The sequence below is a fragment of the Parus major genome, chromosome 4 (assembly GCF_001522545.3).
Source record: "Parus major isolate Abel chromosome 4, Parus_major1.1, whole genome shotgun sequence".
Lineage (NCBI taxonomy): Eukaryota > Metazoa > Chordata > Aves > Passeriformes > Paridae > Parus > Parus major.
The window spans coordinates 36,840,963-36,867,496 of NC_031771.1; the positions used below are offsets into that span (position 1 = coordinate 36,840,963).

At 37.5% G+C, this 26,534-nt stretch overlaps 1 protein-coding gene across 3 annotated transcripts in view; it reads left to right on the forward strand.

Moving 5' to 3' along the window:
• WWC2 (WW and C2 domain containing 2) overlaps positions 1-26,534 on the forward strand; it is a 95,050-nt gene that overhangs the window by 19,092 nt on the left and 49,424 nt on the right. For all 3 annotated transcript variants that reach the window (XM_015624431.3, XM_015624429.3, XM_015624432.3), the window contains exon 2: positions 16,341-16,450. In XM_015624431.3, coding sequence (XP_015479917.1) covers positions 16,341-16,450 — 110 coding nt within the window. The remainder of the gene's footprint in view (positions 1-16,340; positions 16,451-26,534) is intronic.

Here is a 26,534-nt window from a genome sequence, read left to right on the forward strand (position 1 = left end):
GTATTCATTTGAAAATACTGTGTCTAAGAAATTCCAGAAGTCTGTAAAATTGCAACTTCCTAGTTCAGCTGAATTTATTGAAGCGTTGCTTATATGGCAGCTTGCCTCTTACACTACAAAAGAAGTGTTCAGTGTAGGAGATTACCATTAAATCAATTGTTTATGCTTAGGTGTTGTTTTTCTATGAAAGTGCCTCTGCTCAGTATTTGAGACAGCAGTGTAGTTTTTGTGTCATTAGCAATTATTTTTAAACTCTCTCCTTATGAGTGCCTCATTAAGGAACCAGTTTGGACTTAAAAAAAAAAAAAAAAAAGTCAAAATGCCTAAGGTAAAGGATCTCAGAGAAGGATGAAATATTTTTTTGATTTTGTTTTGGCAAACATGACGAAAGTATTAATCACATACTAAGTTTGCTTCTAGTCTTGTCCAAGGCAAGGCTGCCTTTGACTTCAGTGTAGAAATTTCCTTGGTTTGCTCTGTGAAGTTTTGTATCCTTCTCAGAATTGGGCAATTAACTGATTTACATTATTCTAATTTGAAATTCAAGTAGCAAGTAGATCAAGGTATTAGAATAAACAGAAATTTTCCTGTGCTCAAGCATTTGCATTTCATAATCCAACATCAACCAGTTAAGATTCATTGTTAGTCCAAAAAACCCTCCACCTACCAAAATCAACCCCCTAATTTTCACCACATGAAAACATTACAAAGCAGGTAAGCATTTCTCCAATTTTGCTTGCTTAGTCCTATCTGTCTTGTTCTAATAGCTAAATCATAAGGGGAAGGAGGAGGTGGAATCATGTAAGTTCCAGCACTCCAAGCAGTTCCAATAACCAGGGTTTCAGTATCTTTTACAAAATGTTGTTCATGACCAATTCACACCAATCTGAATTTGGACTGAAAATGGTTCTGCCCTTTTTCTTGTATTGGCATTTTTACTGGTAGTGAACTGATTGGGCAGATAAACTGGTAAAAAAAAATTAAAAATTCGATTTCTCCTCCTAATTTTTTCTTTGAACTGACATATTACGGAGTCACATGCATGCCAGAGAAGAGGTATGAACATGCATCATGGAGGAAAAGCAGGACTCTGACAGCCGGGTTAGATCAACTTAAATTGTTATGGAACTGCAGAATTTGGTGTGGCATTAGGATGGTGCAAAAAATACTTTTCTCTACTCAAGTTACACAATGTTGAAGTGTTAAGCTCCAAGAAACAAAGGCAATGTGGGAGTGAGCACACAACTATTTATATGTGTGCATATGGTTTGGAAGTGTGGCAATAGCAAAGATTTAAAAGTTATATGCAAAACACATGGTCAGCTGTGAGATCAGTTACTCTCATACAACTACTCCATTTAGTTTGTCCAACCACATGCCTATCCTCATGATGAATTTTTCTCATCATATTCAACTTAAACTTGTTTCAACTCATGTCTGTTCTCTTTCATCCTTCTACCATGTTAACCCTTGAAAAGAGCCTGACAGTCATCTCAAAAACTTCCTTGTAGCTAGGGGCAGGCTGCTGCTATGTCTTCTCCAGGCTGAACACCCCTCCGTCCCTCGGTCTCTTCACTTTAGCTTGGTGCTTGGGTGCTTCATCTCCCAAGCATCCTGATGGCTTTCCCCTGGACTTGCACCAGTTAGGTTTGTTGATTTTTTTTTTTTTTTCTTGGCGTAGAAGATCAGAACTGGGTGCATTAATTGAGATGCAGTGTAGTGAGTGCAGAATAGAGGAGGTAATTGCTTTCCTTGATCTATTGGCCACACTCTTGCTGATAGGATAGGCTGTTGGCCTTCTCTGCAGCCAGGGCTCTGGTTCACTGACAGATCACTGCCCACCAGGGCCCAAGAGCTGCTCCTCAGTCATTCCCAGCCTCTGTTGCTGTAAAGGGGCAGTTGCTTCCTGGATGCAGGACTTTGCATTTCTTGATGCTGAGCCTCTGAAGGTTCCTGTTGGGCTTTTCCTGCAGGCCAGGTCCATCTGAATGGTGTTCATGTCTTGACTGTGTTGGTTGTTCCCACCCAACATGGTGTCACATGCAAATCTGATGCCTTTTCCAAATCATTAATGCCGATGTTAAACAGGACGGGTCTCTCCAGTAGTCCACTTTTTACTGGCTTCCAGGTAAAGTACAATCTGTTGACCACCAGTCTGAAGAAAGTCAATAATGATGTGCAGGCTGCTGTTGAAAAACTAGGGCAGATGAAGATAATTAGGACTGTGTTTTTAATCAAAAGTTGAGACTTACTCTGACTTCTTTCTTACTCAAGATAGAACTCAAGTGACACTCGGTCTCATAGTCTAGTTGTGGTGTTAGAGGATGGGTTGGACTTGAGTTTGGTGGTCTCTTCCAACCTTCTCATTCTGTTGAATTCTGTTGTTGAATTTAAACTTAGTCTCTCAGCTAAGTTAGCTTTCCATTGTTAGTAAAATTCAGTTTTGACCACATATTATTTGCCAGAAATGGGATTCATGTAAGTCTAAGAAATGTTGACTTGACTATAATTCAATACAAGCAAAAAAAGTTAGGCAAAACTAGTGATCCTTTATGAAAGGGTTCAATAACTATATGTTTATTAAGTGAGAATACACTGAAGGGACTTCAAGGATATTTTTGCATATGAGTTATGATGCTCACAATATTCTCTGTAGTAAGAAAGTTTTAAGAATACTTTCTAATAAGGTCCAGTTTGAAGTGTGTGCACAAACTCCTATAGGAAAATGGTTGTATCTGGACTATCATATTTACTGTCACGGTGAATCTTTTCTTTGCAATTTTTGTCAAATCAGTTTTTGAAAGCAGTTATGATTTGGACCTCAACAAAATGCAGTGGCAGTGAGGTCCAGCTATGATTGTGCATTGTGCAGAACTTCGGTTTGAGCCTGCTCCTCTGTACTTTCTGCATGTGTTTCTTGTAGCATGAGAAACAGAGTAAATGCTGCCTGTGCCTTTCATGTATTTGATATTTGCACCCTGTAAGCAGCTACCAAGATGAATGACATTAACCTGTTCAGTTTTGTTACATTATGTACCCTGATTGCCACTGCCCACTTTCCTCTGTATGTTGGTCTGTAGTTTTCATGTTGTCATGGTGTAGAAGTGCCGGGGCCACCAGAGCTGAATGCAGTATTTAAAGGTAATCAAACAACAGTTTTATATAAATTGCACAGTGTTGTTTTCTGATTTGTTTTATATTTGTTTCCTCGTAACTTGTAAGGAAGCTGTTTGGTATTTTGACTTCTGCTAAATGTTCAGCTGATTCAAAGAGCTATCCATGAGGAGTTGAATGACTTCTTCAGTGGTGTTGGCAAAAGCAATTAATGCCTCTTGGTCTAGAAGAGTGATACAAAATCTCCTCACAGATTTTTGTAAAATACCTACCTACTTTTTTAATTTTAAGTGTTAGCATAAGAAATTGAATTTGAAAATGTTTAGAATAGCCTCACTGTGGTATTCGCATCTTCTTTACCCATCTCACATATGCTTTCACTTTGGAAGAGAAGACTTGTAAAACATGGCTGTTACCTACTCATAGACATTTTTTTGAATATTGTTTTGATGTTGTATGCTTATTTGAAGAAATGGTAATTTACTCTGTGCTATTAGCCACCACAAATAGGGACGAGGTTTTAATATATACTATATTCTCTGAAATAATTGTTTAACCTGGTTTACAAAAATCTTTTTAAATCGGTGATGCAGACTGCTAATGAAGCTAAAGGGAGTGCATTTTCATGTTTTGGAAAGGTAGGCAGCTCTATTTGAGTCAGTAAGTAGAGTATTAACTCATCTGGAAACTCCAGGTTCCCTTTTACAGGGTCTCAGATAATTCCAGCAATCTTTGCAAATTACTGCCTTGGAAATATTTCCCCTGCTCTAAATAATTTTGTGCCAACCACACTTGGTAAAGAGGGGTGTGTGGCAAACAGTTATATGCTGGGGGTAGAGGAAAGGCTTGTAAGGGTTCAGGGAAAAAAAACCAAAAAGGATAGCTGACCCGAAAGGGGTTTAATCAGTTTGATGTGAGAAGCAAAAACTGATTTTTTTTTTTCTTTCCTTACAATAGGCCATGCTTCAGTAAAACTGTTTTTGTGCTGTATTTCTGCTAGGAATTGCTGGAAGATTTGCTGCCTCCATTACAGATTTTGGGGTGTTTTTTTCAGGCAGTTTCTGGGAGTGGGTGTGTGTGAAGGAAGTCACAGCAAACTTAGGCGTTTCCTGTTGGGTAATTGTTACATATTTCCCATTCCTCAAACCTTGCTGCCACTGGGAATAAATTTGATCTACAACTTGAAGTCAATTAATATTGTGAATAAAGAAATGTTAGAAAAGTAGAGACACTGAAGGAACTCTGCATTGATATTGTTTAATATAACACTATTTTCTGATAATCTCACAGTATACGAAGAGAGGCATTACGAAAAAAGCATTATAAAAACAGCATTATGAACTAGAGTTCTTCATAATAAAATTAGTAGTGGGAGGGTTTAAATGTAGGCCAGAACATATATCTGAAATCTTATAATTACAATTTTACATTGCTGTAATCTTACAGTACTCTGACTTCATTATCTTGCACTTTCAAGTTCAATGTTAGATATGTATGAAGCAAATGTTTGCTACAGCCCTTACTCATCAGTTCGGTTTTGTGCAGTTTTACTAATATACATTAGCCCCTGACTTCCATCACTCTGCTGTCAAGAATGACTTTTCTAGAGTCTCTCATGTGTAAAAACAGCTGAAATTGAGGGATCTTTTAGAGCCATTTGCATCAAGAGCTGGCAGATGTTTTTATGATCTCTTATTAATATTAAAATACAAATGTATTGTCCTTTTTTGTCTTCAGTATTATGTTGATTTCAGTTTTATAAAATTAGTGCTGTTTGTTAATTTCCCATGTGTAAAACTGTTGATACATTTTTAAAGATTTCTCCTATAACATCTGGAAACAGTTTACCAGAGTCCAGAGATCGGCCAAGTGATTGTGTGCCATTTGAGCTCTGATCTAGCGCAGTCTTTCTGCAACAGGAGCTGCATAGTACTGCAAAACACAGAATGTTTAATGAAGTATGCACTGAAAATTATTACAAGAGTTGGATGATAAGCTGTAATCAAGACATGAAGAACTCAGTATTGAGAACAGAGTGGGTGCTCTCTCCTGTTGGATGCAGTTTTTAGGTCTGTAAGCAAATTGTAGAGACATTGGACATATTAACTCAAGTTCGTTTCTCCCTGCTTCTGGAACGATTGATATACTTGGCTGAAGGGCTTCACAGCACCGAAGTCAAAAGTTTGTGAGGTTATCTGAGATGTTCAGATGGATACTACTTTTTGAAAGTGCTTTTTAGAGATTTAGGTTTCCTGCTACTGAAATTGGTAACACTCCTGCTGGCTTCAGTGGGGCAGAGTTAGGTGAGGAGAGTCTTTAAATATCCTCTCTGTAAATCCAAAGGTCACTTACAGTGCAAGGGTTTGTTTGCAGGAAAAGTGGAATTTACAGAACAAAATTTTCAAAATAATTTTCTTTAGCTGATGAGGTGAGCATTACTCATGCAATAGGGGTGATTTAGACTAGTGTGTATGAAATTACAGAAAGGAGGAATGCAGAAAGTTAAGAGATTGGGAAGATCTTTTAATGCTGATGTTAAATATGATAATTTTCTGGGTTTTGACTGTGTTTTTTCTTTGAAATACGTTTCTCTTTCTCATATTTAATTATCACAATACAAAAATGTCCTAAATTTAACCCTAACAATATGCCATAAAAACTGCTTTTGGTACTTTGTGTCTGACAGCCAAGATGACAAATCACTGAAATTAACAGAATAAATGTTTTCATCCTCTATCATAAGTGTGTCTGTTCTGATTAATTCCTAATAAAGTATTCCAGTCTCTAGACATTTTCTACCTGTAGTTTGTTGTATCATACTTCTATCAAACAGTAAGCTTTTGGGTATGAATTAGTTGCTCCCATTTGCATGTGGAAATTACTGCAGAGTTTGTGCCATTTTTTGAATTTCATGAACCAATGCTTGAGTGGATTTGTTGTGGTTTGTTTGATTTGGCTTTTTTTTTTCTTACTTTGAGTATTCTTAAGAGTACATCTTCCTATTGTAGAAGAATATTTGCTTGTAAATATATAAAATGAAGAGCAGAGTGGTACAAGAAAAGTGAAGAAAAACGTTTCTAAGTCAGATTTACACTGAGAGACTGGAAGATCGGGAACACTTAAAATTGCTGGGAAAGCAGCATGGTGTTTATGTAATTAAACTAAAATTAATAGCTAAGTTTCTTAACAGTGCAGTCAATGACAACATTTTCCCTCTAACAACAGTGTACAGTCATGTATGTATAAATAACCTATAGCAACACTGCACATAACAGCCTTTTAATAATGTCACTGCATTTGAGCTTTCCGGGGGAAGGCGCAAAGGTCATATCATTGGTTTATGGCTGTGGAATTATCCCTGTGCTAGGGTATGGTTATCAGGCATTCCTCACATTCCAGGTGTCTAATATTATAGTGCTTACATGCCAGTGCAGGACCAACTGCTGTGTCAAAGAAAAACGCTGGAGAAAACATTCATGGTAGTACCCATTTCCATTTCTCTGTGGACCCCTTCCCCCCGTAACCTTTCAAAATGTTATCTTTGCATTGAACTTGGCAATGTTTAACAGATAAATGAATTTAAAATAGTGATTTGGTTAGAGGCTTTGTCCCACAGAAACAAATAGCTGGTATGCTGAGCTGGAAAATATTGGTTCTCCTTTTCACTTTTATTACTTTTGACGATGAAATGATGTGGCAAAATGTATAGCTGAGTTCAGCGTGGGGTTTTTTTTCTTCATTGATGGCAATTGTGAAGTGGAAAGCCAAAACAGTTTATCATAATCAAAAGGAAAAGGAAACAAAAAACCAAGCCAGCAGGCAGTTTGACCTGGTCCTTCAACCAGTGGGTGTGGGTCCCTTCCTTCCCAAATGCATTCTTCCCTTTCTGGGTCTCAGCTATTCAGTTCATGTGCCTTTTCACAGAAGCACCTGTGAGGGGACAGAGTGAGCTGACATTGAGCTAATGCCACCGCTTTGTAACTGGGAGGAGGCAGTTATGCTCGACTTCCTTGCTGGTAGCCCATTTTTATGGCAGTCATTAACATGCACACAGCATCTCATAGCGAGCTGGGAGGCAGCACACTCCCTTCTGCACTCACCTCCCTCTGTCTGCTGCCTGCTGGACTGAAAGCTTCACTTGTGTGTTCTCTGCTTCCTGCCTTTTGGGCACGTGTGTGTGTGAGAAGGACATCAGTTGTCCATTTTGTGTGGGTTCTTTACTGTGGAGGAAGCAGGCAAGGTCTTTGGATGACCTGAAGATTTTCATCCTTAGCTTTTCTGTATTGCATAAAGCCTGGGGAGTTTGGGGATGTGTAGAACTTTTGACCATTGAGAACAAGTCTTTTAAAATAAAGAAATAAAAAGGGTATGAATTTTTAATATATGGTATGAATTGTTAATATATTGCAAGCATTTAATTTCTGATGTTTTTACATTACACTTGCAAAACTGCTAAATGAAGTAGGAAGGGTTTTTTATTAAAATGGACGTTAGGGACCTTAAAGATCATCCAGTTCCAACTCCCCTGCCGTGGATTGGGGCATCTTTCACTACACCATGTTGCTCAGATCTCTGTTCAGCTTGGCCTTGAACACTTCTCGGCATGAGGCATCCACTATTTCCCTGAGCAACCTGTTCCAATGCCTCACTACCCTCACAGTAAATATTTTTTTTCTAATATCTAATCAAAACCTACTGATTTCACTTTGAATTGTCCTTTACTTGTCTAAAACTATAGCATTTGTTCTGTAGGGGTTTTGTTGTTCAGCAATTTCTGCTATCATGTTTTACTTTTGAGTACTTGCACTGCTGTTAAAATAAGTGGAGTCAAAAAATTTGCAGTTATATTTTAGTTTCGAAGAACTTGCTCTCTATGTACAATACAACTTTTGTAGCAAAAATTCATAGCTGTATTGGCTTAAACTGGTTATGTTCATAATAGATATTAGAAAATAGAACTTTTGCCAAGATACCTGATTTTCCTATGTTGTACAAGTTTAGTAAGTTATGTATAAATATAGTGAATTGGAGACATTTTGTTGTAGTTCAGTTGCAGTAAGGTTTGTTGTTTTGTTTTCATCCTTGCCCTGGCAGTTTAATGTTTAACTAAAGAGGAACTGGAAAACATTTGAGGAATGGAGTACAATTTGCTACTGTAGTTAGTGCTTGTCTCCAAACCCCGTCATTGGTGAGCTGCAGACTTGCTGTTTTTAAGCAGGACTTGCTGAATATGTTGAACAGTTCATGCTGTGCTACAGCATAGGAGACTGAGTTGGTCTGCAGGAAGGCAGCAATCAGAACTGATGATGGGCTGATATTGCCTCTTCACGTGGCAGCAGTAGTGCAGCTGTCTGGAAGGCTGACTGGAAACTGAGACACTGCTCAGCACACTGCCCTTTTCAGCAAAGCATTTCAAAAAGCACCTTGAGTACTTTGCCTAAATTACAGAGAAGAAACCACTTATTCAGTACTCTAAAGTTGTTTTTTTTTTAGATCCCAAACCCTACAAGGACAGGAAAAGATTAGATTTTAGTTTCTACTTGATCCTTGTGTGCTTCCTGAATATGATACTGTGTTTACCTGGGTTGCTGGCTAGCTAGACCCAGGTCTAAAAGAGTCTTTTAATGGAAAGTGTATTTTTCAAAGTCTTAGATAATCTCTGAAACATCATTGCATGTGGTATAGTCCTATCTAGTGAAACCACAGCTTACTTATAAAAGGGAGTTTTAGCAAATCATCTTCAGTATGAGTTCAGCACTGGAAACTAAGTTTTTGAGGTTATTAAATAGTTGTGTGAGCCTGTTATCCCACTAGTACATCTCAAATAATGTCCCTCCGTTCTGTGTTGCTGTGAGGTAGAGAAATAATGTATGTCTCTTAGTATAATTCTCCATCTGCATGTTTGTACATTTTTCTTTACCAAGGAAACTCTGTAAAACCAAGAAATATATTTCTTTAAGGCCGGCTGTTTTAAGTATTCATGGACTTAAAACAATCACAGGATAGAAACTGCAAGCTATTAAAAGTGGTACTATACCTGTATATTTTTTTAGAAAACTAGAGTCAGTGCCTATTTCAAGTTTCTAATCTTATACAAATTTGAGTGTTTTACCTGTCTTTGTATTACCAGGAGCAAAATTCTCTGAAATCTAGAAAACAAGTGAAAATTCATGAAATGTATCCAGGAAATACTTGCTGCTGGAGTTAATAAATCTTTGTCTCCAGAAAGTGTGTAACTGCTGTGAGTTCACTCTCTGGAATTAGTTTTTGAGTATCCAGTGGTGTAAAAAGGTGAAGATGCTGTACTGTTAACTGCTACATATCCATTCTAGCCAGGAGTGGAGCCATGAACATTTGACTATAAACCCCTACTGCTGTGTGCACGTGTGTGTAATACAAAGCAAACACATTAGTGGTGCACATGTCTACAGGCATACATTTAGTGCCATTAAGAAGTTTAATGTTACTGAACACATTTCATCATTAAGGAATGGTTTAGTTTGAGCTATTAGTGATTCTGTTTTGGCATAGAAAAGGTAACATGCATGTTTGCTGTCTTTTGAGCACAGGAACTTGTTGACATTTGGTTGCACACATCTTGTGAGCAAGGTAAACATGGATGACCTTACCATATTTGTTTACTTTGCACCACTATTTCAAGCTGGGAATGCGACCATGCTGCTCCTTGTTTGATCTGTTCTACTCTGGTATTGATATCCACTTAGTTACTCTTTCAAAATAATACCTGTAATAGAGTGGTGCTATATCTTAATAGTAGCCTTATTAAAAGAGAATGTACCTAAACAATTCAAAGTTTGTACGTAACGTCTTGGCCTGGTACCTGAATGGGAGGCACTACTGTGTTAAGAACATGGTGTTTAGCAGTAGAAATCCTGTTGACAGACTCATGAATGAGCTTTTTCAAGAGAGAGATTTTGTGTGGGGTTTGCTAGTTCATAACTTATAGAATCCAATGAACAAAGGATACGGCAAAAGGGTGTTTTGTGGGCCAGTTCTGCCCCTTTTGACAGGTAAACAGCCTGGTTACCACTTTTCAAAGTTAGGAAAGAGTTAAGAGTTAATAGCATTAATACGAAGTAAATGCATTTTGTTACCGCTTCAGCCAGTGTAATTTGTAGAAGAGAAAATTGTGTTTGCTATGAAGTATAATTTTCATGCTGTTAGTGACCTCAGCCATAGGGAGCAGCAATGCCTCTCTCTAACTCTGACCTGCAACGTGGAGCAACAGCTGGGTCTCTTTTGCCATTCTGTGTGCACTCTGCTGTCTGCTACAGGATTCATCCCATTTAAATTTAGTTACCCTTGCACAAGCTAAGGATTCATGCATTCAGAATCCTGTACTCACCAGGGAAAGAGGGGAACCTTCAGGTATGAAATAGATGTGCTGAATCTGCCTCCCTAGGGAACCTAAAGGAGTAATTCAGGCTAGGTAACTGACTTTTTGAAGTTAATGAGATTAATTGCACCCCTGAATTTTATATAAGAAATTAATCTTGAGTGCCTGAAGTGAGTAAAATCCATTTTTGTAAGCATATTTAGTAGGTGATTAGAATGCATGTTTATACACCCTTCAAAGCAATAATGCCTTTAGCTTTAGAAAGTTGGGTAAGAATTGAATCGATTTTGAGATCCGACTTGCGCACTAAATTCAGGAGGTTTGGTGAAGAACTGAGAACATTTTTCTTCTTCTGTTTGTACATTCCTGTCACTGATTAAAATTTTACATTTGCTCCTCTCAAACTATGGATCAAAATAAGAATTAAATACTTTCACTCATCCTTTTGCAAAATGAAAAATTAGTTGATGCTGATTTTATGTTACTAATTTGTGTAATTGTGCTAACTGAAAGTGCTTGAAGTAAACTTTTTGTAAACTGTTGTATTGGTGGGTATTACTGTGGGTAAACCATCTGCAGACCCTTCTGTAGCAGTGTATGGATTCCAAATAAATGTGCATGCATTCTTCCATCACTGGATTTCTTCTCTTACATTTTTATAGATTGTCCATTTCTGCACATCTGAATAGTAGCTTTTGTTTTGTCTTCTCATTTCCTTGGAGTTTGGAGAAGTGGTGTATTTTTCAGAAAAATTTCTGTCAAGAAAAAGTGTTAGCAAGTAATGCATTGTAAAAGAAAATAATTATTGTATAATATACATCATTGTAATGAGAAATGAATGAATGTGAAATTTAATCTGTACAACATTTTGTATAAGTGTCACGTAGGATCTTGCTACACAACAAAGCACATGAGTTCATTTTGGATATTTGGAGAAAGTCCTCAAATGCACATTGAAGTTGCTATAAAAACTGAGTATTGACCCTAGTTACAACTGAATTCCAAACTACAAATCTTGGCTGTAAGTCAAGTTCCACACAGCAAAATAGATGTTCTTGGAAGTAATTTTGAAAGGCATTAAGGTAAACCTGTTAATAATTCTCAGGTATTTGTGTACCTCTTACAAACCTGTGTTTTCTTCCTTTCTAACTGAAGAAAAGTATATTCAGATTTGTGTGGGGTGGGGTTATTTTTCACATCTGTGTCTCTTTCCCCCTGCTGCTCTTTTCTGAGATCTGCCTATTGTAACCATCTTCTTTTTTCTATTGATAGGGTACTAACCATAATATGCATAACTTATGTTTCAGTATTACATTTTACTTAATCCTAACTGGATTTTGCAGGAAAAAGGATTCAGAGAAGAAATGCAGCAGAATCCAGCGTTTCTCTTGCATAGAACAGTTTGTTCATTGTGTGTATATGTGTGTGTGTATACATATATGTGCATAACACATTTTTAAGAACATGCCTCTTGATATTCTCAGATCACAGAAATGGGAAGTATCATGGGCTGTCTGTATCTTGACAGAAAGATAGTCTTACTGGTATATGTAATAAATGTCACATTTTTTTGTGGACCCCAGTCTTGGAAAGAAGCCTGTCTTCCATGTATTTCTGTGATCTGGGGACCTCAAAATGTGATTTACATCGAATAAGAGTGTTGTCCAAATGAAGCAGTATTTCTGCACTGACAATCCATCAGTCTGTAGCTATGGTTCCATTTTCCAGTATCTTCAAGCTATGGTTCCATTTTCCAGTATCTTCAGCCTCATGGGTTTTTTTTAGACCATGGTGCTCATAACACCAAGGTTTTGGGTTCCATCCCCATGTGGGCCATTCCCTGAAGAGCTGAATCAATGATCCTCTTTGGGTCCCTTCCAACTCAGAATATGCTGTGGTTCTATGATTCATTATTAACTTTAGCTGCATACACACACTTATTCTTACAGGTGTACTCCAAACCCACCATACCACACAGGTATGGCTGTAGATGCAAGAACAACTGCAGAATCTTCATTTTAAGAGCTTAGCTAGCTAACCCCGTGTTTTGAAAACTTGAAAGAAAACTGTGGATTTGTTATGATAATAGAGATTTTCAGTTGGTAAACTGTATTTGCCTCCTAAGTCTCCCCAAGTACCTGTTAAGTGATTGACATAATCATGCATTGTTTACATAATGGATTTGCAGAACGCTTCCTGGTTTTCCTTAAAATAGCCACTTCTCCATACCTACACCTGCCCCTTGCTCACTAAGGTTAAAGAAAAAGGAGTCCCTTGGTGAGAATACTTGAGCTTAATGATATGCATTAAAGAAATCCAAGCCTTTTTTTGTCTAATTGAACTTCATTGGATACTAAATGTGAACTTTGATGTCATCCTTTTTAGAGTATTGGCATTCTTTTAAGAACATGTAAATGTATGGCTACAAACTGACAGTGTTATGAACTATCTCAGAACATCAGTGCCCAAGACATGCAGCACTTAATCCTCTATTATGGTGTAATAAACCTCATTTTTCTTGGTTGGTGTTTAATGACTGTAATGCCAGTTCATCTATCATAGGTTACTATGTCACAGATAATGATCTTCACACAGACAAGATTCCTTCAGTCCCTGTTCCTAGATATTATTTCCTGTCCAATTACATCTTGTAACTCTCTGCTTTTGTCTTGCAGATTTTCTCTTGCTTCATGTTGTGTTAATTTCATCCATTTGTCATAAGTATTTTGAAAGTAAATAGCGGTTATGTTGAGGCAGTTCTGAGGGCCATAAGGAATCGGGTATCAATCACCCTGTGCTGATTGCTGCTCAGTTGTAAAATGACACATCAGGCTCAAAAATTGTGTGTTATTAAGGACTCTGGAACAAAAAAGGGAGTAATGGAAATGTTACCTTCTTAAGCAGTTGTGATCTTATTATGTACAAACCTTCTTATGTTTTAAAAATCTACTCTGGAGCAGTTCTGACATAGTTCAGATCTTAAGGATGCAATGTCCAAGCATGATCTGGCGGAGTAGAATTCATAAAACAGATTGTCCTATGCTGCCTCTCTTTTTGGACCTCTGTCTCCCTCTTCTCATTTTGTTTAAGGTCTAGTGTGGGTCACTCAAGTACTTTTCTACAGTTTTTTAGTGTCTCTTTAATTTATGGAGTGTCTGGGATGAGAGGATGGCTGTTATTCATTCCCATGGTATCTGGTTTTGGACAGGTGAGAACATCTGGATGGAATATTTGCATGATCAGAGTTGACTGCAGTCTAACCTAGAGAATGTGCTATTTATAGTAAGAAATATTTTATTAAAAATAAAATTGGTGTAGAGTGCAGATGAAAAGTCAGGGCTTATATCCCTCCTGTGGAGGTGATCTAAAAATCATGTCATGACTGTTGCTAGCTCTGGTGTGTAACTTTGGTGAAAGTATTGAATGTTTATTAAAAACCATCTGGCTCTGTTTATATTTTGAATTCATATTAGGATTTCTATGTTGCTAAAAGGCATTTCAAATATTTTTTCTTCTTGAACTACATGAATTGAATTTTGAGTTAATATTATAATGTGAAGGCTAAGGATGAACTTTAATTTTATTCAGTTTGTTTCACGTACATCTACACGTGTAATCAAATTTGAGACAGGACTTCCTTCACATGTAGGTGTGCCCTTGTAGTTGGCACATCTTGCTCTCATGACTAACCAGACTCAGCAAAGCACTGTTGCTTTTACATGATTGATGCTTCCTCTGAGTATTAGTGGCCTGGGAACTGTGACACGGATGCCCTGTGTTCAGTCTGCTGCGTGCTGCCTGCCTGAAATTGTGCCTGTGTTTATCTTGCATTTGGAAGGCTTCTCCTGCTTCCCTAAGAGCCACCCCTTTCTCTCTAGCAATTACTATTTACAACAAAGCAGTAATCTTGGAAGTGGTGCTGTAATTGTGAGCAGGCAGCATTTGGGCAGGTGTGCTTGGTACGGCAGCACTAGGCAGCTGCAGCCAGCAGACCAGCCAGCTGTTGGCCTGCTGAGCTGCACATCTGGATCCTGGCCATGGCAGCACAGCTTCTGCTGCCCAGAGAGGAGGAGCAAGGTGGCAGCTCAGAGCTGGGGCTTCTGGAGAGTCCTTGGAGCAGCCCCACTCAGAGCTGTGCCAGTGTCTGGATTTAAAAAGGCAGGTCAGCAGTGTGAGAGGGTGCAATACACTGGCTTAGCTTGCTATAGACCTCCTCTTCACTGGAAATCACTGGCGAGTTGACAACCTACTTGTGCTACTTATAATCCATGTTTTTGTATATGCCCTAAACCAGGTCACCTAGTGATCCAAAAATGACCACATTGGTCATTTCATCTGTATTTTATAGTAGTTTTTGGTGTGTGTAGTGGTTTAACATAGCAGTTTATAAATGGCAATAAATTAGGGAATTTGTGTTATACTTTGGCAATAAATTAGGGAATTTGTGTTATCCTTGCAAATTTGTTCAGAACCTCAAATACAGTGTTAGTGACCTTCACAGGATTATGATGTAAACTTTGGAGAAATATGAGGAAGTTGATTCATGCTTGCAATTTAAAAATGTTTTGAATCCTAAGAGCCTTATTCTTTGTGATTTCTGCAACCCTAGCTTGGAGGAATACTATTCAACTTAAGGAATTGGTAGATCATATCCATTGACAATGATGATAATAAAAATAATAGTGGGACAATGATTTCTAAATCAAATTCATGCTTAAATTTGTTTTTTCAGTTGCATAAAGAATTCAATTTTTTTGTAAAGTACTTTTTATCTGGTGTTTTGTACACAAAATCCAATTCAGTTTGTAAAAGGTAAAATGTACTGTTGTTTTCTCTTTCTTTTCTCACTGAAGTGTCAATAAACCTCTTCCTTTTGGTCAGGAATTAATAAAGAAAAAATCCTGAAACACATGAATTAGCTTTTTATTTGTGTAGAATTTTAATGGTGAGATGAAAAAACAGTGAGTAAAGGAGTGCTGCTTATGTGTCCCACAAACTGGTCTTCATCATGTCACTCTGAGGATTTTTTTTTTAAACTCTAGATATCTACTTAATCTTATTGTCACTATGGTGACAATAAAACCTTAAATTGCTTGTTCTTCCTATTAGATATATCACTATGTTAGAGATGGCATTTATCTGTGGATTTATCAACAGGAAACTCAATAATAATTTATTTTTTCAAAAAAAGGACCGAAAGATGATCACATAAAGCTTTGCTCAGCCTCAGTTGGAAAAGAGCCCATGTATTATATTTATCACTCTAGTTCTTATATCAAATAGGTGCTCTATTATTAAAGTGAAAAAACTTTAATTATCTGTCTTCCTACAAAAGCACCATGTGAATATGTAAAGCCCATTAAATGTTACTTATAAAATGTCAACCCTGAACACACTGCTGCTTGTTTTATTCAAGTGCAGGGATTGATAAGTGCTGCTAACTGCATCTTAGGTGGTTGTATTCTCTTTTCTCACTTCTCTGTCTCTGGTCATTAGAAACACTGATCTTGAAATCTTGCGCTCTCTTCACCGACTCAAGCAGTTTTCACGGGGACAAATAGGAATTTATTTTTTTTAAAGCTGTTGGTTGTTGTTTATTTTTAGACTGTCAGATGTGAAGGGTGTTGCAGTGGATTTCTCACTTGAATTCCTGTACTGAAAAATGTTTGAAATAATACTTTAAGAGGGGAAAAAAACTTGCTCTCCTTTTTCCCTGCTATGTTTCTTTAGCTTCTGTCGTAATAGGAATGAATAAAATAAACAATAAATTAATAATTAATAATAATAATTAATAAATAATAAAAATAGGAATAACAAACATATATGGAAGAGAGAAAAGCTATATCACTGAATTGTTTCCTTGTTGTAGGTTAACAAAGCCCTTGTCATTTGCGGATTGTGTTGGGGATGAATTGCCATGGGGATGGGAAGCCACGTATGACCCTCAGATTGGTGTATACTATATTGATCACATAAACCGTAAGTATTTCTTACTTTTTTGCCATGTTGATTATAAAAGGCCACTCATATTGGTTAGGCTCAGAATTCTTGATTAGAATAGAAATACTGGGGAAAATTTGCCTTTGGTATATAGCATTATTGGCTTTATAATGCTTGCAAGAAAATCTGCTGGTAGAAAATGGCTACATCTGTTTCTATGTATATTTTTAATTGCATGGTGATTATGTCTAAACAGTGTAAAACTAGCAAAACATGAAATACAATGGTATTTAGACCTATTGAAATGAATATATTCCTGAAAGCATTTATATTTTCTCTTTATACATTTATTACTCCATATTGATATGTTTTTCTATTTTCCCAGAAATAGTCTTTAACAGCACAATGGCAAAGATTCTATTTGAGATCAACACCTGAATCTAGGTACCTGCATCTGTGCTAGCAGTACCTGTACTTACCTAAAAATTACAAAGTATCTACAGCCATTTCAGATGCTTAAAATTAGCAGAGGCAACTGCACAAGGTCCATAGATGTGGCATGGACAGTAAGAGGCAGGTGACCTTCTGAATGGCATCTCAAATGTATGGGCAAGTGAATCCACCCTGCCTTGTCTAAGCTGTTTTTCCAGTCAGTACTCTCTAGTCAGTTCAGCTGGAGTAATGTAAAATGTGATGTAGCTGACTGGTTGGGTGTCCGCTTTGCTGATGAGATGATTTAACCTCCGTTGGTTGAGTTGGACTAGAACTCTGATAATTAAAATGGGACATTAGATATCAGGTGTACTTGTTGAGCACCTGCAGATAGACACCTAATATAGACCTGAATCCCACCCAATAACCTCATTTGTGCTCTTACAGCCCTGCTTTGTAATGACAGTCCTCTGATCTTACATATAGTGTTAGACACTCAAGAACTTTTAAACATACAAGCATCCTTGACTGAATTCAAAAGGATTTTCTTCTGAATCTAAATGTGATTTTCATCTTAAACTTGTCTCTAACTTCTGCTTAGGCCAAAATTATGGGGTATACACCTGTAAAATTTTGAGAGGCCAGTTGCATTTCTGGGTGGTTTGAGAGTGCTTTCAGATCAGTGTGCTCTGATAATTATGCTCTTTTTATTTAATGTGTGTTCAAAATTTTTAATCAGTTCTGAAAACCTCTTGTAGCTTTGTTACCTTTTTTTTAGAAATAATTTAAATGCTTTCTTTACTCTTAAATGTTACTCAATACTACATTGAATGTGAATTCCTGAATATTAGGAGCTATTAATGGTTTGAAATTTTGGTATACTTAATTGTATATCCATATACTTAATATACATCCACTGTTCAGTAGTGCACTTGATTCCTCTTATATTAATATGTGTATTTTTTTATAGCAATTTCAGTGAAACTTATTTTATAAAGTGGTGAATTTTAGTTTTGTACACTGTATTTTTCCCAATGTTTTTTTGTGAGAGTACTCTTCAGTTGCTGGGTGGTAAACTGCCTAAGGATCTTACAAGTAGGTCATTTGTTTGATGTGCAAGATATGGATAACTTCTTCTGACTAGGGTGCATGCAATGTTTTGTTGCTATTGAAATCTCCAGCATGGAGGTCACTTGAAATTAGTGGAGAAAAGCCTTTCTAGAAAACAGTTCTTGTGTCTGTTTAGTGCTTTTTTAGTTTTGTAATAAGTCAGATGTGCTGAGTATGCTTTTTGGATTTGAACTGTTAAAATTCCTTGTCAGGAGAGCAGCTATATCAGAACAAGGAAGACTTACTCTGTTGAAAGTAGTTTTGTTAATTCTCTCTGCTACTGGACAAAGAAGCCAAATGGGGGAGAAAAAACATACCTACTGCTAGGAGGAAGAACAAATAGATAGATGCCTGAAAAACAGGTTGGATAAAGAAGAATTTCAGGACTCATAAGTAGCAGCTTGAGGGATAGCACCTTGGGAAGAAATCTGCTCCCATGTGTTAGGCAGGGAGAGGTGACTAATGATGCTTCATGTTCACTGCCATTTGGCTGAATTTATTTCAGCAAAATGTTTGAGGAAAGGTCCACTGATTCTCTCCTTTTGCATCCCATAATTAATTATTCTGAATAGCTTCTCTCTTATCTGTCCTTTTTCTTATTTGCTTTTCTAGTGTTGTTCCTACTGTTTTCCCCTCTACAAAGCTACTTTTGTTCCAACTGTGAAGTTTAAGGTTGTCCACAGGAACTTGGACCAGTTTTACTATGATGGCTCCAATTTTGTTACATTTCTCAGACCAGCCCAGTGAGCTGAGGACCAGGTTGTTACTCAAGGTTGTTCCCTCCTTTTCTGTAAAAATTTGAGGTTGAAAATGATAAGGGTGGAGTTTCCATTAATGATCAGATAGGTACTTACTGCAGTGGATATTGATGGAACTCCCAATAATTTAGAGAAAGCAGTATTAGACTGCGCCTGGCAAAGTTCTAAAATGTCTACTGAATTTGTAGAAAGTAATTTTTTTCAAAAAATATGTAAATCAATATATTTTTTTTTTTCAAAGTATTTTCCTCATCTGTGCAATTCTTTGTCTTGATATTTTTCCTTCTCTTCTCTCACATAAACCTGAGAAAAGCCTACTTTTCTCTTCTGCAGAGGGTTAAGAGTTGTCTGTGAGCAGTGTGGAAATATAGAAAAATCCCTCAGATACTTTTGGTGTCAATATATTTAAGGATAATTTAGTTTTATTGTCATCTCACATTTTCTATATTTTCTATATTTAATTTTTTTTCTTTTGCCCCCAAATACAGTTTGGGTTTTACAACAGCCCTAGAGCTTTCTCATGATCCTTTTGGATGATGTAACCCACTTTGAGAAGCACTGATTGAGGTCATTATTTTATGAATATATTACCTTACCCCAATTAGGAGATTTAATGTGATGCTTTCAGCTTCAAGAGAGACCGGATTACAGGCCATCTGGCAAGGCAAAACATGCATATGATGTGGGTAGCTAATACTGTAAGAACTTAAATGCTTACCCTATTCTTCAGTAGCACCATTTGTTAGAGGATGACTGAAAGGATATTATTTAGTGGGCAGCGCCTGAGGAGTTTGTTTTGTGCAGGATCCTTATTACTGTGGTTTAGGAAAGTCCAAAGATTTTATGACTTAGGCAGTTGACTCCTATAATCATTATTGCATACCTTGTTCTCATGTGTTCATCTACTTCAGCTTATTTGCTAACATTTACTAATTTTGCTAAATAACATGGTTAAGAACTCAAGGCAATACTGAAAATAACATATAACTATTAGTCCACTTTGTTTCATATATCTGCAGGCAAAGTCATCACTTTCTAATTTTTTCCAATTTTCCTGTGGGCTTTTCCACATCAAGCATTAACTGTCTGAGATGAAAACATTTACGTTCTTAGAGCTTGGATTTGCAAACACCTTTAAGCTGATACAATCTTTGAAAGTATTGGTCCTGCTCTATTGCTACCTCTGGCCTTTTGTTCTGTCCCTGCAAAGTTTTTGATTATACTGCCATGAGCATTTGCATGGCCAGACAGTGAATCAGATCAGGGAGCTGATTCAAGTTGAAACTAATCCAGTATGGAAGTAAAAAAAAAGCAACTGCTATTTGTTCTCCTTTCCACACCTCTATTTATGCAAGCAAGAAAAGGAAGGTGACCTGGGGATATGAATGAACAGTCAGGTGGAAGAGATGGAGGATAGCTACTTTTCATAGTAGCAGTGGTTAAAGGCATTTTGAAATTACACCCTTGAATTTTCATGTTCCATGTGCAGGCTTGGCAGGAACCAGTTTTCACTCTGAGGCTGTGATTTCCAGGTGCACTTCCAGGTGGTGGTAGCAGCTGAAGTAGAAGTCGATGCTTGCTCTGGTTCCTGTCCCCACATTGTGTCTGCATGAGGATATGCAGTGAACATGGACAACAGGAAGCACTCTGCTTCCTGAGGTGTGAGTTGTTCTCCACCTCCTTTCACCCCCAGCTGGTCAGGTTTTCTGATGTGGATCAATCTACGGTGTGTTTAGATGAACAGTTGTGGAGGTAATGGCAGAAAGAAAAGGAAACTTCTGGTTTGACATGCACCATCTAAGGGAATCCTGTAGTGTGACAAGTTCTGCCTTGACTTCAGCACCCTATCTGTTCCTAAATAACTTACCCCCTTTACTTTCAATTCTCATCTTCTCAGATAAGACTCAAGAATAACAAGGAAGTGGTTGCTTTCTTCATTGCATTGATCTAGTTAATTCATAAATACTCTGCTCTTAGTTTAGTGGCAAAGGTAGCAGAACAGCAATGAGTGAGAGTTTAAAAGATATTGAGATATTGATAGGAAGGAATAGTTTTCCTAGCCCAGTACAATTTCAGACCATCACATCACTTTTTTTTTTGCCATTCTGTACTTCTTATTCAGTATGATGGTTCTTCTCCCTGCATTCCACCTGGCACTTTTCTTCAAAATGGAGTTGGACAGCCACCTTCTCTGCTTCTGCAGCTCCTTGCTACTTAGTTTTAATTGTCCCTTTTGGAAGCATGAATGTGTCTTTCCCAGAAACATCCTTCAATCACTATTTCATCCACAAAAAAATCAAAACTTGAATCAGTGATGATAAAAAAAATAGTGAAAAGAATAGCTATTCGCATACAGTTTCACACGTACGGCACAACATTTTAACTACAAGAGTTCTATTTCTTTAATCATAAAGGCTTTCATGCTAGTTTATGCTTGTGCAACTGGTTTATCTAACACAGGGACTTCTGTGGATAGACTGCTTCAGCCTGGGAGTCTAGTACATCTGCATCTATGAAAGTAGGCCAGATCAATTCTCAGGAAAGGAGGAATCTGAAAATCCCACCACGAGTCTGCAATTACCAATAGCCTGAGGGAGTCGAGTGGCATGTCATCACAAATGTGTCCTCTTTGTTCCCGTGACCTACCATCTTGTATGCAAGTGGTGACATGCAACCAATTGTGAAGACTCTTTACTGTTAGCAGATGCACATGGCAGAAACCCAAGTGTGATGTGTCTTACCTTGACTCTTTTTTGTAAGTCTTTTCTCCGCATTCTGGCTGTAGGAAGGGATTAGAGTAATCTGGTGCATGCTGGCTACAGGAGGCTCAAGTAGTGAAGGCTCTGCATTAAAGCTGGTTTTACCTGCTGGCATTTATGTAAAGATCATACTTGCATCTTTTTCTTATGTCTTTGTTCTGTTAGTCTTAGCAGTAGAACATTACCTACTTGCTTGATAATGTAGAACAAAATCCTCAAATTTCTATTGCGTTTGACTCTGAAATAGATAAGCATATGCTGCCCCATATCTAGAGGAAACCAACAGTAAAAATCTTTGAATTAATCTTTTTTGGAAATTTGCTCATACTTGGACAGTATAGCTGGAAAAAGTTCTCATTTTCTCTCATTGCTCAAATTCAAGAGCAAAATTATTTTATGGAAAAGTTAAGAAAGTGTCTGGAAGAAAGGGGGCACTTTTTGTATGAATATTTGATGGCAGGAAACAAACTGTAGAGAGGTCAATTTTGAACACACTCTAAATAACCTAGTTTTCATCCATGTCTCTCTTTGAAACCCATATTCCATTTAATTATGTGATAGAATGTTATTTTCTTTGAGTATCCAGCAATGTGTTAGATCATTTTTAATATGTCATCTTTTTGGCTTGCATGGTCTTACTGAAACTGCTGTCTCTGTAATGTGCGATTCTTTATTTTTATGTACCTATGGAACAAAAATGTCAGTGTGAAATGATGCAATATTTACTTGTGAAACCTTCTACAAATTTTTGAGTACAAATTGCTTTTCTTGTTGTTTGAGTTTGAATACCAAGTATTTTAAAAAGCAGGGGGAAAAAAGGAATAAGGAAAAGCAAATTCAGAAAGTACTTGCTATGTAAACAATAAAGTACATTCCTTAAGACAGTCTAGTAACACTTGATTATTCTCCCAGAAACTAGTGCCAGTGCAATTGCTCCTTTGCTAAACATTTATCCCAGTTGCCTGCAAGATGTGTTATGCCTGTTGAAGTACAATGAGGTAATATTTGCACTTTCTTTTCCTAAGTGTATTTTTGTTTGATTGCAGGCAAAAGTACTGGAGGACTGAAAGCCAGTTTGTTTATCAAGTAATGTGGGATATACTTGTAGAATAAACATATCCATAGTGATTACGTCATGTTGTTGATAAAATTGCTTTTATCAGCCACCACTTAGCTAACTCATACTATCCTGTGGTAGCTGGTATCCAACATTTTTCCTCTTCTGATATTATATGTCAAAGGGTTGTTCTTGGTTTTGTGTGTGCCATCTTGAGACATTTTCGTGCAGGCTACCATTAAAATCTTAATTCCCTTTGCTGCACCTGGCCCTAGTTTGATTTGCCTGCAGCCCTTAACTAGGAGCTTGCTCTCAGCATGCGGTAGGATGCTTTCAAGATATCTGCTCCTTCTCAAACCACCTCCATGGAATAGGATGTAAACCTGACAAAGCAACAGTATTGAGGACTGTTGAAAAGCCAATCTCTATTTAGCTTGCACACTTTCTTCAGCAGCTAGGGTCAGGAGAAGTTCCAGTGGTGAGGGAACCTGAATGTAGCCAGCTGTTGCATTTAGGGGTTTCAGGTCTGCACAATTCTCTTAAAGGTGGGGTTCATTTGGCTGGAAGGGGTAGTGCTCCAATTAGTATGTGAGATAACCAGAGATGTCAGGTGTAGTGCAGTTATCTTTTCATCACTTACTGCTTCAGGCAGAGAAATTGCCACCTTGGCACAGAGTATTGAGCTCAACCACGACATGGAGAAGTAGCTCTGCACCAGTCACAGCTACCCTTTTGAGGGCTCAGCCACTGCAGTTTTGTTGCCTCCTTCGGGTAACCCAGGTTTCCAGGTTTGGGAATATTCCTGTAAGTTGTTATATGAGGGTGAAGGTACACAGTATTGATGAGTAGATCCATATTTATGAATGCAATGCATTACTAGATCTGTAAGTAGGTTTACTGTTGCCAGAAAAAAGATCTTTCCCCAGCTGAGTTGTTCTTCCTACTTTGTACTGGCTCATTGGACCTTTGATAACAACTCAGCTAACCTGCTAACCAGACATGATGTCTGCCTCCATGCCATCTTCTGGAGACAGGTAGTGTTTGGGTGGTCTTCAGACATCAGATGTGCTGGATTGAGTAAGTACCAGAGTGTGTAAAGAGAACATGTGTATGTCTAAAGGTGGGGACTGAGGGTTTGAGGTGATGGTAGAAACCATCACTGACAAAAGAGAGAGTGATTACACAGCTCCAGCTGTGGCATGCAACTCTCCCCTGCTCTCCTTCCTACAGATCTTAGGTCTCTGGTCCTCATTTCTTGCCAGGTTGGCTAGTTTCCCTTGGGATAGCCACTTTTCTGAGATGGTGATTCTGCAAGTTACAAACTAAAATAATATGGACATATGTTTAAACAGATGAGAGTTCTCTCTTCAGAATAAAAAGTATGTCATGATTTTCTCTCCTCTTGCTGTGTATTTGTCCTCCTCAAGTAGCAATCTAGATTATCTGTCTTGTTTTTTCTGAGGGACCTCTTGAGAGCATTTGTTCTCTGTGTTGCCTGAATGCAAGTGTCTCTGACTTAACACTATTTACATATTAGTTGTTCTAGAGCCAGTTGACGCTATTATTTTGTTTGGCAAGGGGAGATATTGGAAAACTATTGCTTCCACATATTGTTTATCCTGTAGTAAAATATCCAATTCTCTTATGTTTAGCAGTGGGGCATCAGGGAGCTGTTCCCTTCCCAGTGGGATTTTCTAGTGGGATTGTAATTCTATGTATTTTAGGGAAATAAGATCTACTGCTGATAAAGTAATAGTTTCCTTCTGGTTAAGTAGACTGTAAAAATTTGGCAGAACTTCTTGATAGGAAACGGGAACGTAACATGTGAAAATATCTCATTTTAAAAAAATAACATGCCTGACTATTGCATGTATCCCAAGTATAATATATATCCTATGTATAATTACAAAGACATGTGCAACATTTTTGCAATTGAAGTGTATTTTTGCCAAAAGAACAAACAAAATTTCCAAGGCATAAGGTCAGTCCTGACATTTTGATTTTGAATTATTGTTCTGGCCAGGTTTTTGTTTTTTGGTTTTTTGGGGTTTTTTTTCTGAGTTTTAGTGCCTCAAAGTTGGCTGGCAGTGAGCCAGGAAGAGTGTATTTCATGAATAACAGTGTGATTAAAGTCAGCACAGCCTCCTCCTCTATGTTACAGGGCTGTGATCCTTTCAGGGACAGGAATGTCCTTGGGTGGAGTGTGCCATCCTGCCTTTTGTGTGGTTCCGCTGCGTGAGACCACAGAATTTCCCCCCAGTGTGGCTAGTCACTCAGATCTTTAAAAATAAGGAGGAAATAAACTGCTTGTTTATTGGGTTTTTTAAATAAATTTATTAACTATACACTTGCAGTAATTTGTTTCAAGTTTAATTAATTGGTTTTAAATTAAGCTGTCTTCATAGAATTGAGTAATTTTGCTTTGCAAGAGCCTTTGCTTACAGGATGCTAAATCCAAGTCAAATTAGGAATAAGTAACCTGAGTATTACACGCACTGCCACCCTCTTCATTCTGTTACTATGGATCATTATTTTTGCATTGTGTTTGGACAAGGAAGTTGATATACACAGTTTAAAAAAAAAATCTAAGTTGTAGTATTCATAGAGCCTGATGTACTACTCCTACTCATTTAAAGATCCATTTGAAGCAGGTTTCTTTAGTTCACACCTAAGTTTATGCAGAAAATGTTGGAGAGGCCCTGCCAAGAGGAGATGGTTTGTTCATTTTCCACTGTTGATGACTGAAGTCCAGTTTGCATTTTCTAGAAGAGATGCAGCTCTACAGCTCTGTCTAGTGTTCATTACCAGTGCTTCCTCCTCACCTGAGGAACAGAAATAACATCTCCCCATCTGACTAGCAGGCAATCTGCTGCATTATTCCTATCTGCTGCAGACAGGGTTATAACATATCCTGTTGCAGTCACCAGTGGGAACATTTATCTGCCTTAAAAAAGAAATGAGATCTCCCTACTTTATTTAACATTAGCTGCTGAATAGTAAGGGGAGGAAAAAGTTTGGATAATCTTTGTGGTTTAAATCTCACTCTGGTTTAAGCATGAAGGACTTTGTAACTCGTTTTCAAATGTTCAGGAAACTTTTCCCTCAATTATTTGCATGTAACTATCCCAATAATATTCTTGTGTGTACAAGTTTGACCTTAACAGCAGGTGCTTGAAACATTCGTGTCCAAGGAAAAAAATCCTTATCTTTCCTGAGAAGTATAAATATTTATTTTTGAAAGAATGCTGCTTTATAAAAAGTTATTGGCTCTTGGAAGGTGCTGAAATGAACATACTTCTCAGTGCTACATTTCAAAATGTAGTGCTACAGAACCAGAAATATCATCCATAGTTCTGTCTTTGGGGGTTTTTTTCTTCTGTGGAATAAACCTACTGATGAAAATAGAGCTAACTGAAAAATATAGATGAACAAACATATGGTGCTGCTATACAGGCACATGTTTTTAGAAATATGTATATGTACATATAAATATATTATATGAACAACTTGCCAGACATGAGATATGCTTTTTTTGGTTTTTAAATTCATAATATTTAAGAAGAGAATGGAATAAAATTTTCGGAGTCTTCTCTGTTTGATAGAGTAACCATTCTAGGATAGTCATTCCATACTGCTTCCGTTTTTCCATGGTGATGTATTTTCACAACTGAGCATTTGTTCCAGAATAAATACATGCAGTTAAAATTGACTGAGAGTAATTTGATCAGCCAATGTACCTACACATGCAAATGCCCAAACGTTGGTATGCTGAAGTTAGTGTGCAGTTTTTTTAAATGTAGAGTCACCTTTAACTCATTTATGAACCTCAGTATAAAGGATGCTAGCTCATATAATCATTGTATTGTTTTGCACTTGCAGCTTGGAGAAGCAAAAAGGGAATGTTTGATTGTATTTGTCAGCAATACAAAATAATCTGCTGTTGATCAGCTTTGTCCTTCTCTTGCAGTCACAAGGACAGGGCATCTGTAGGCCATGTTTTAGAACTC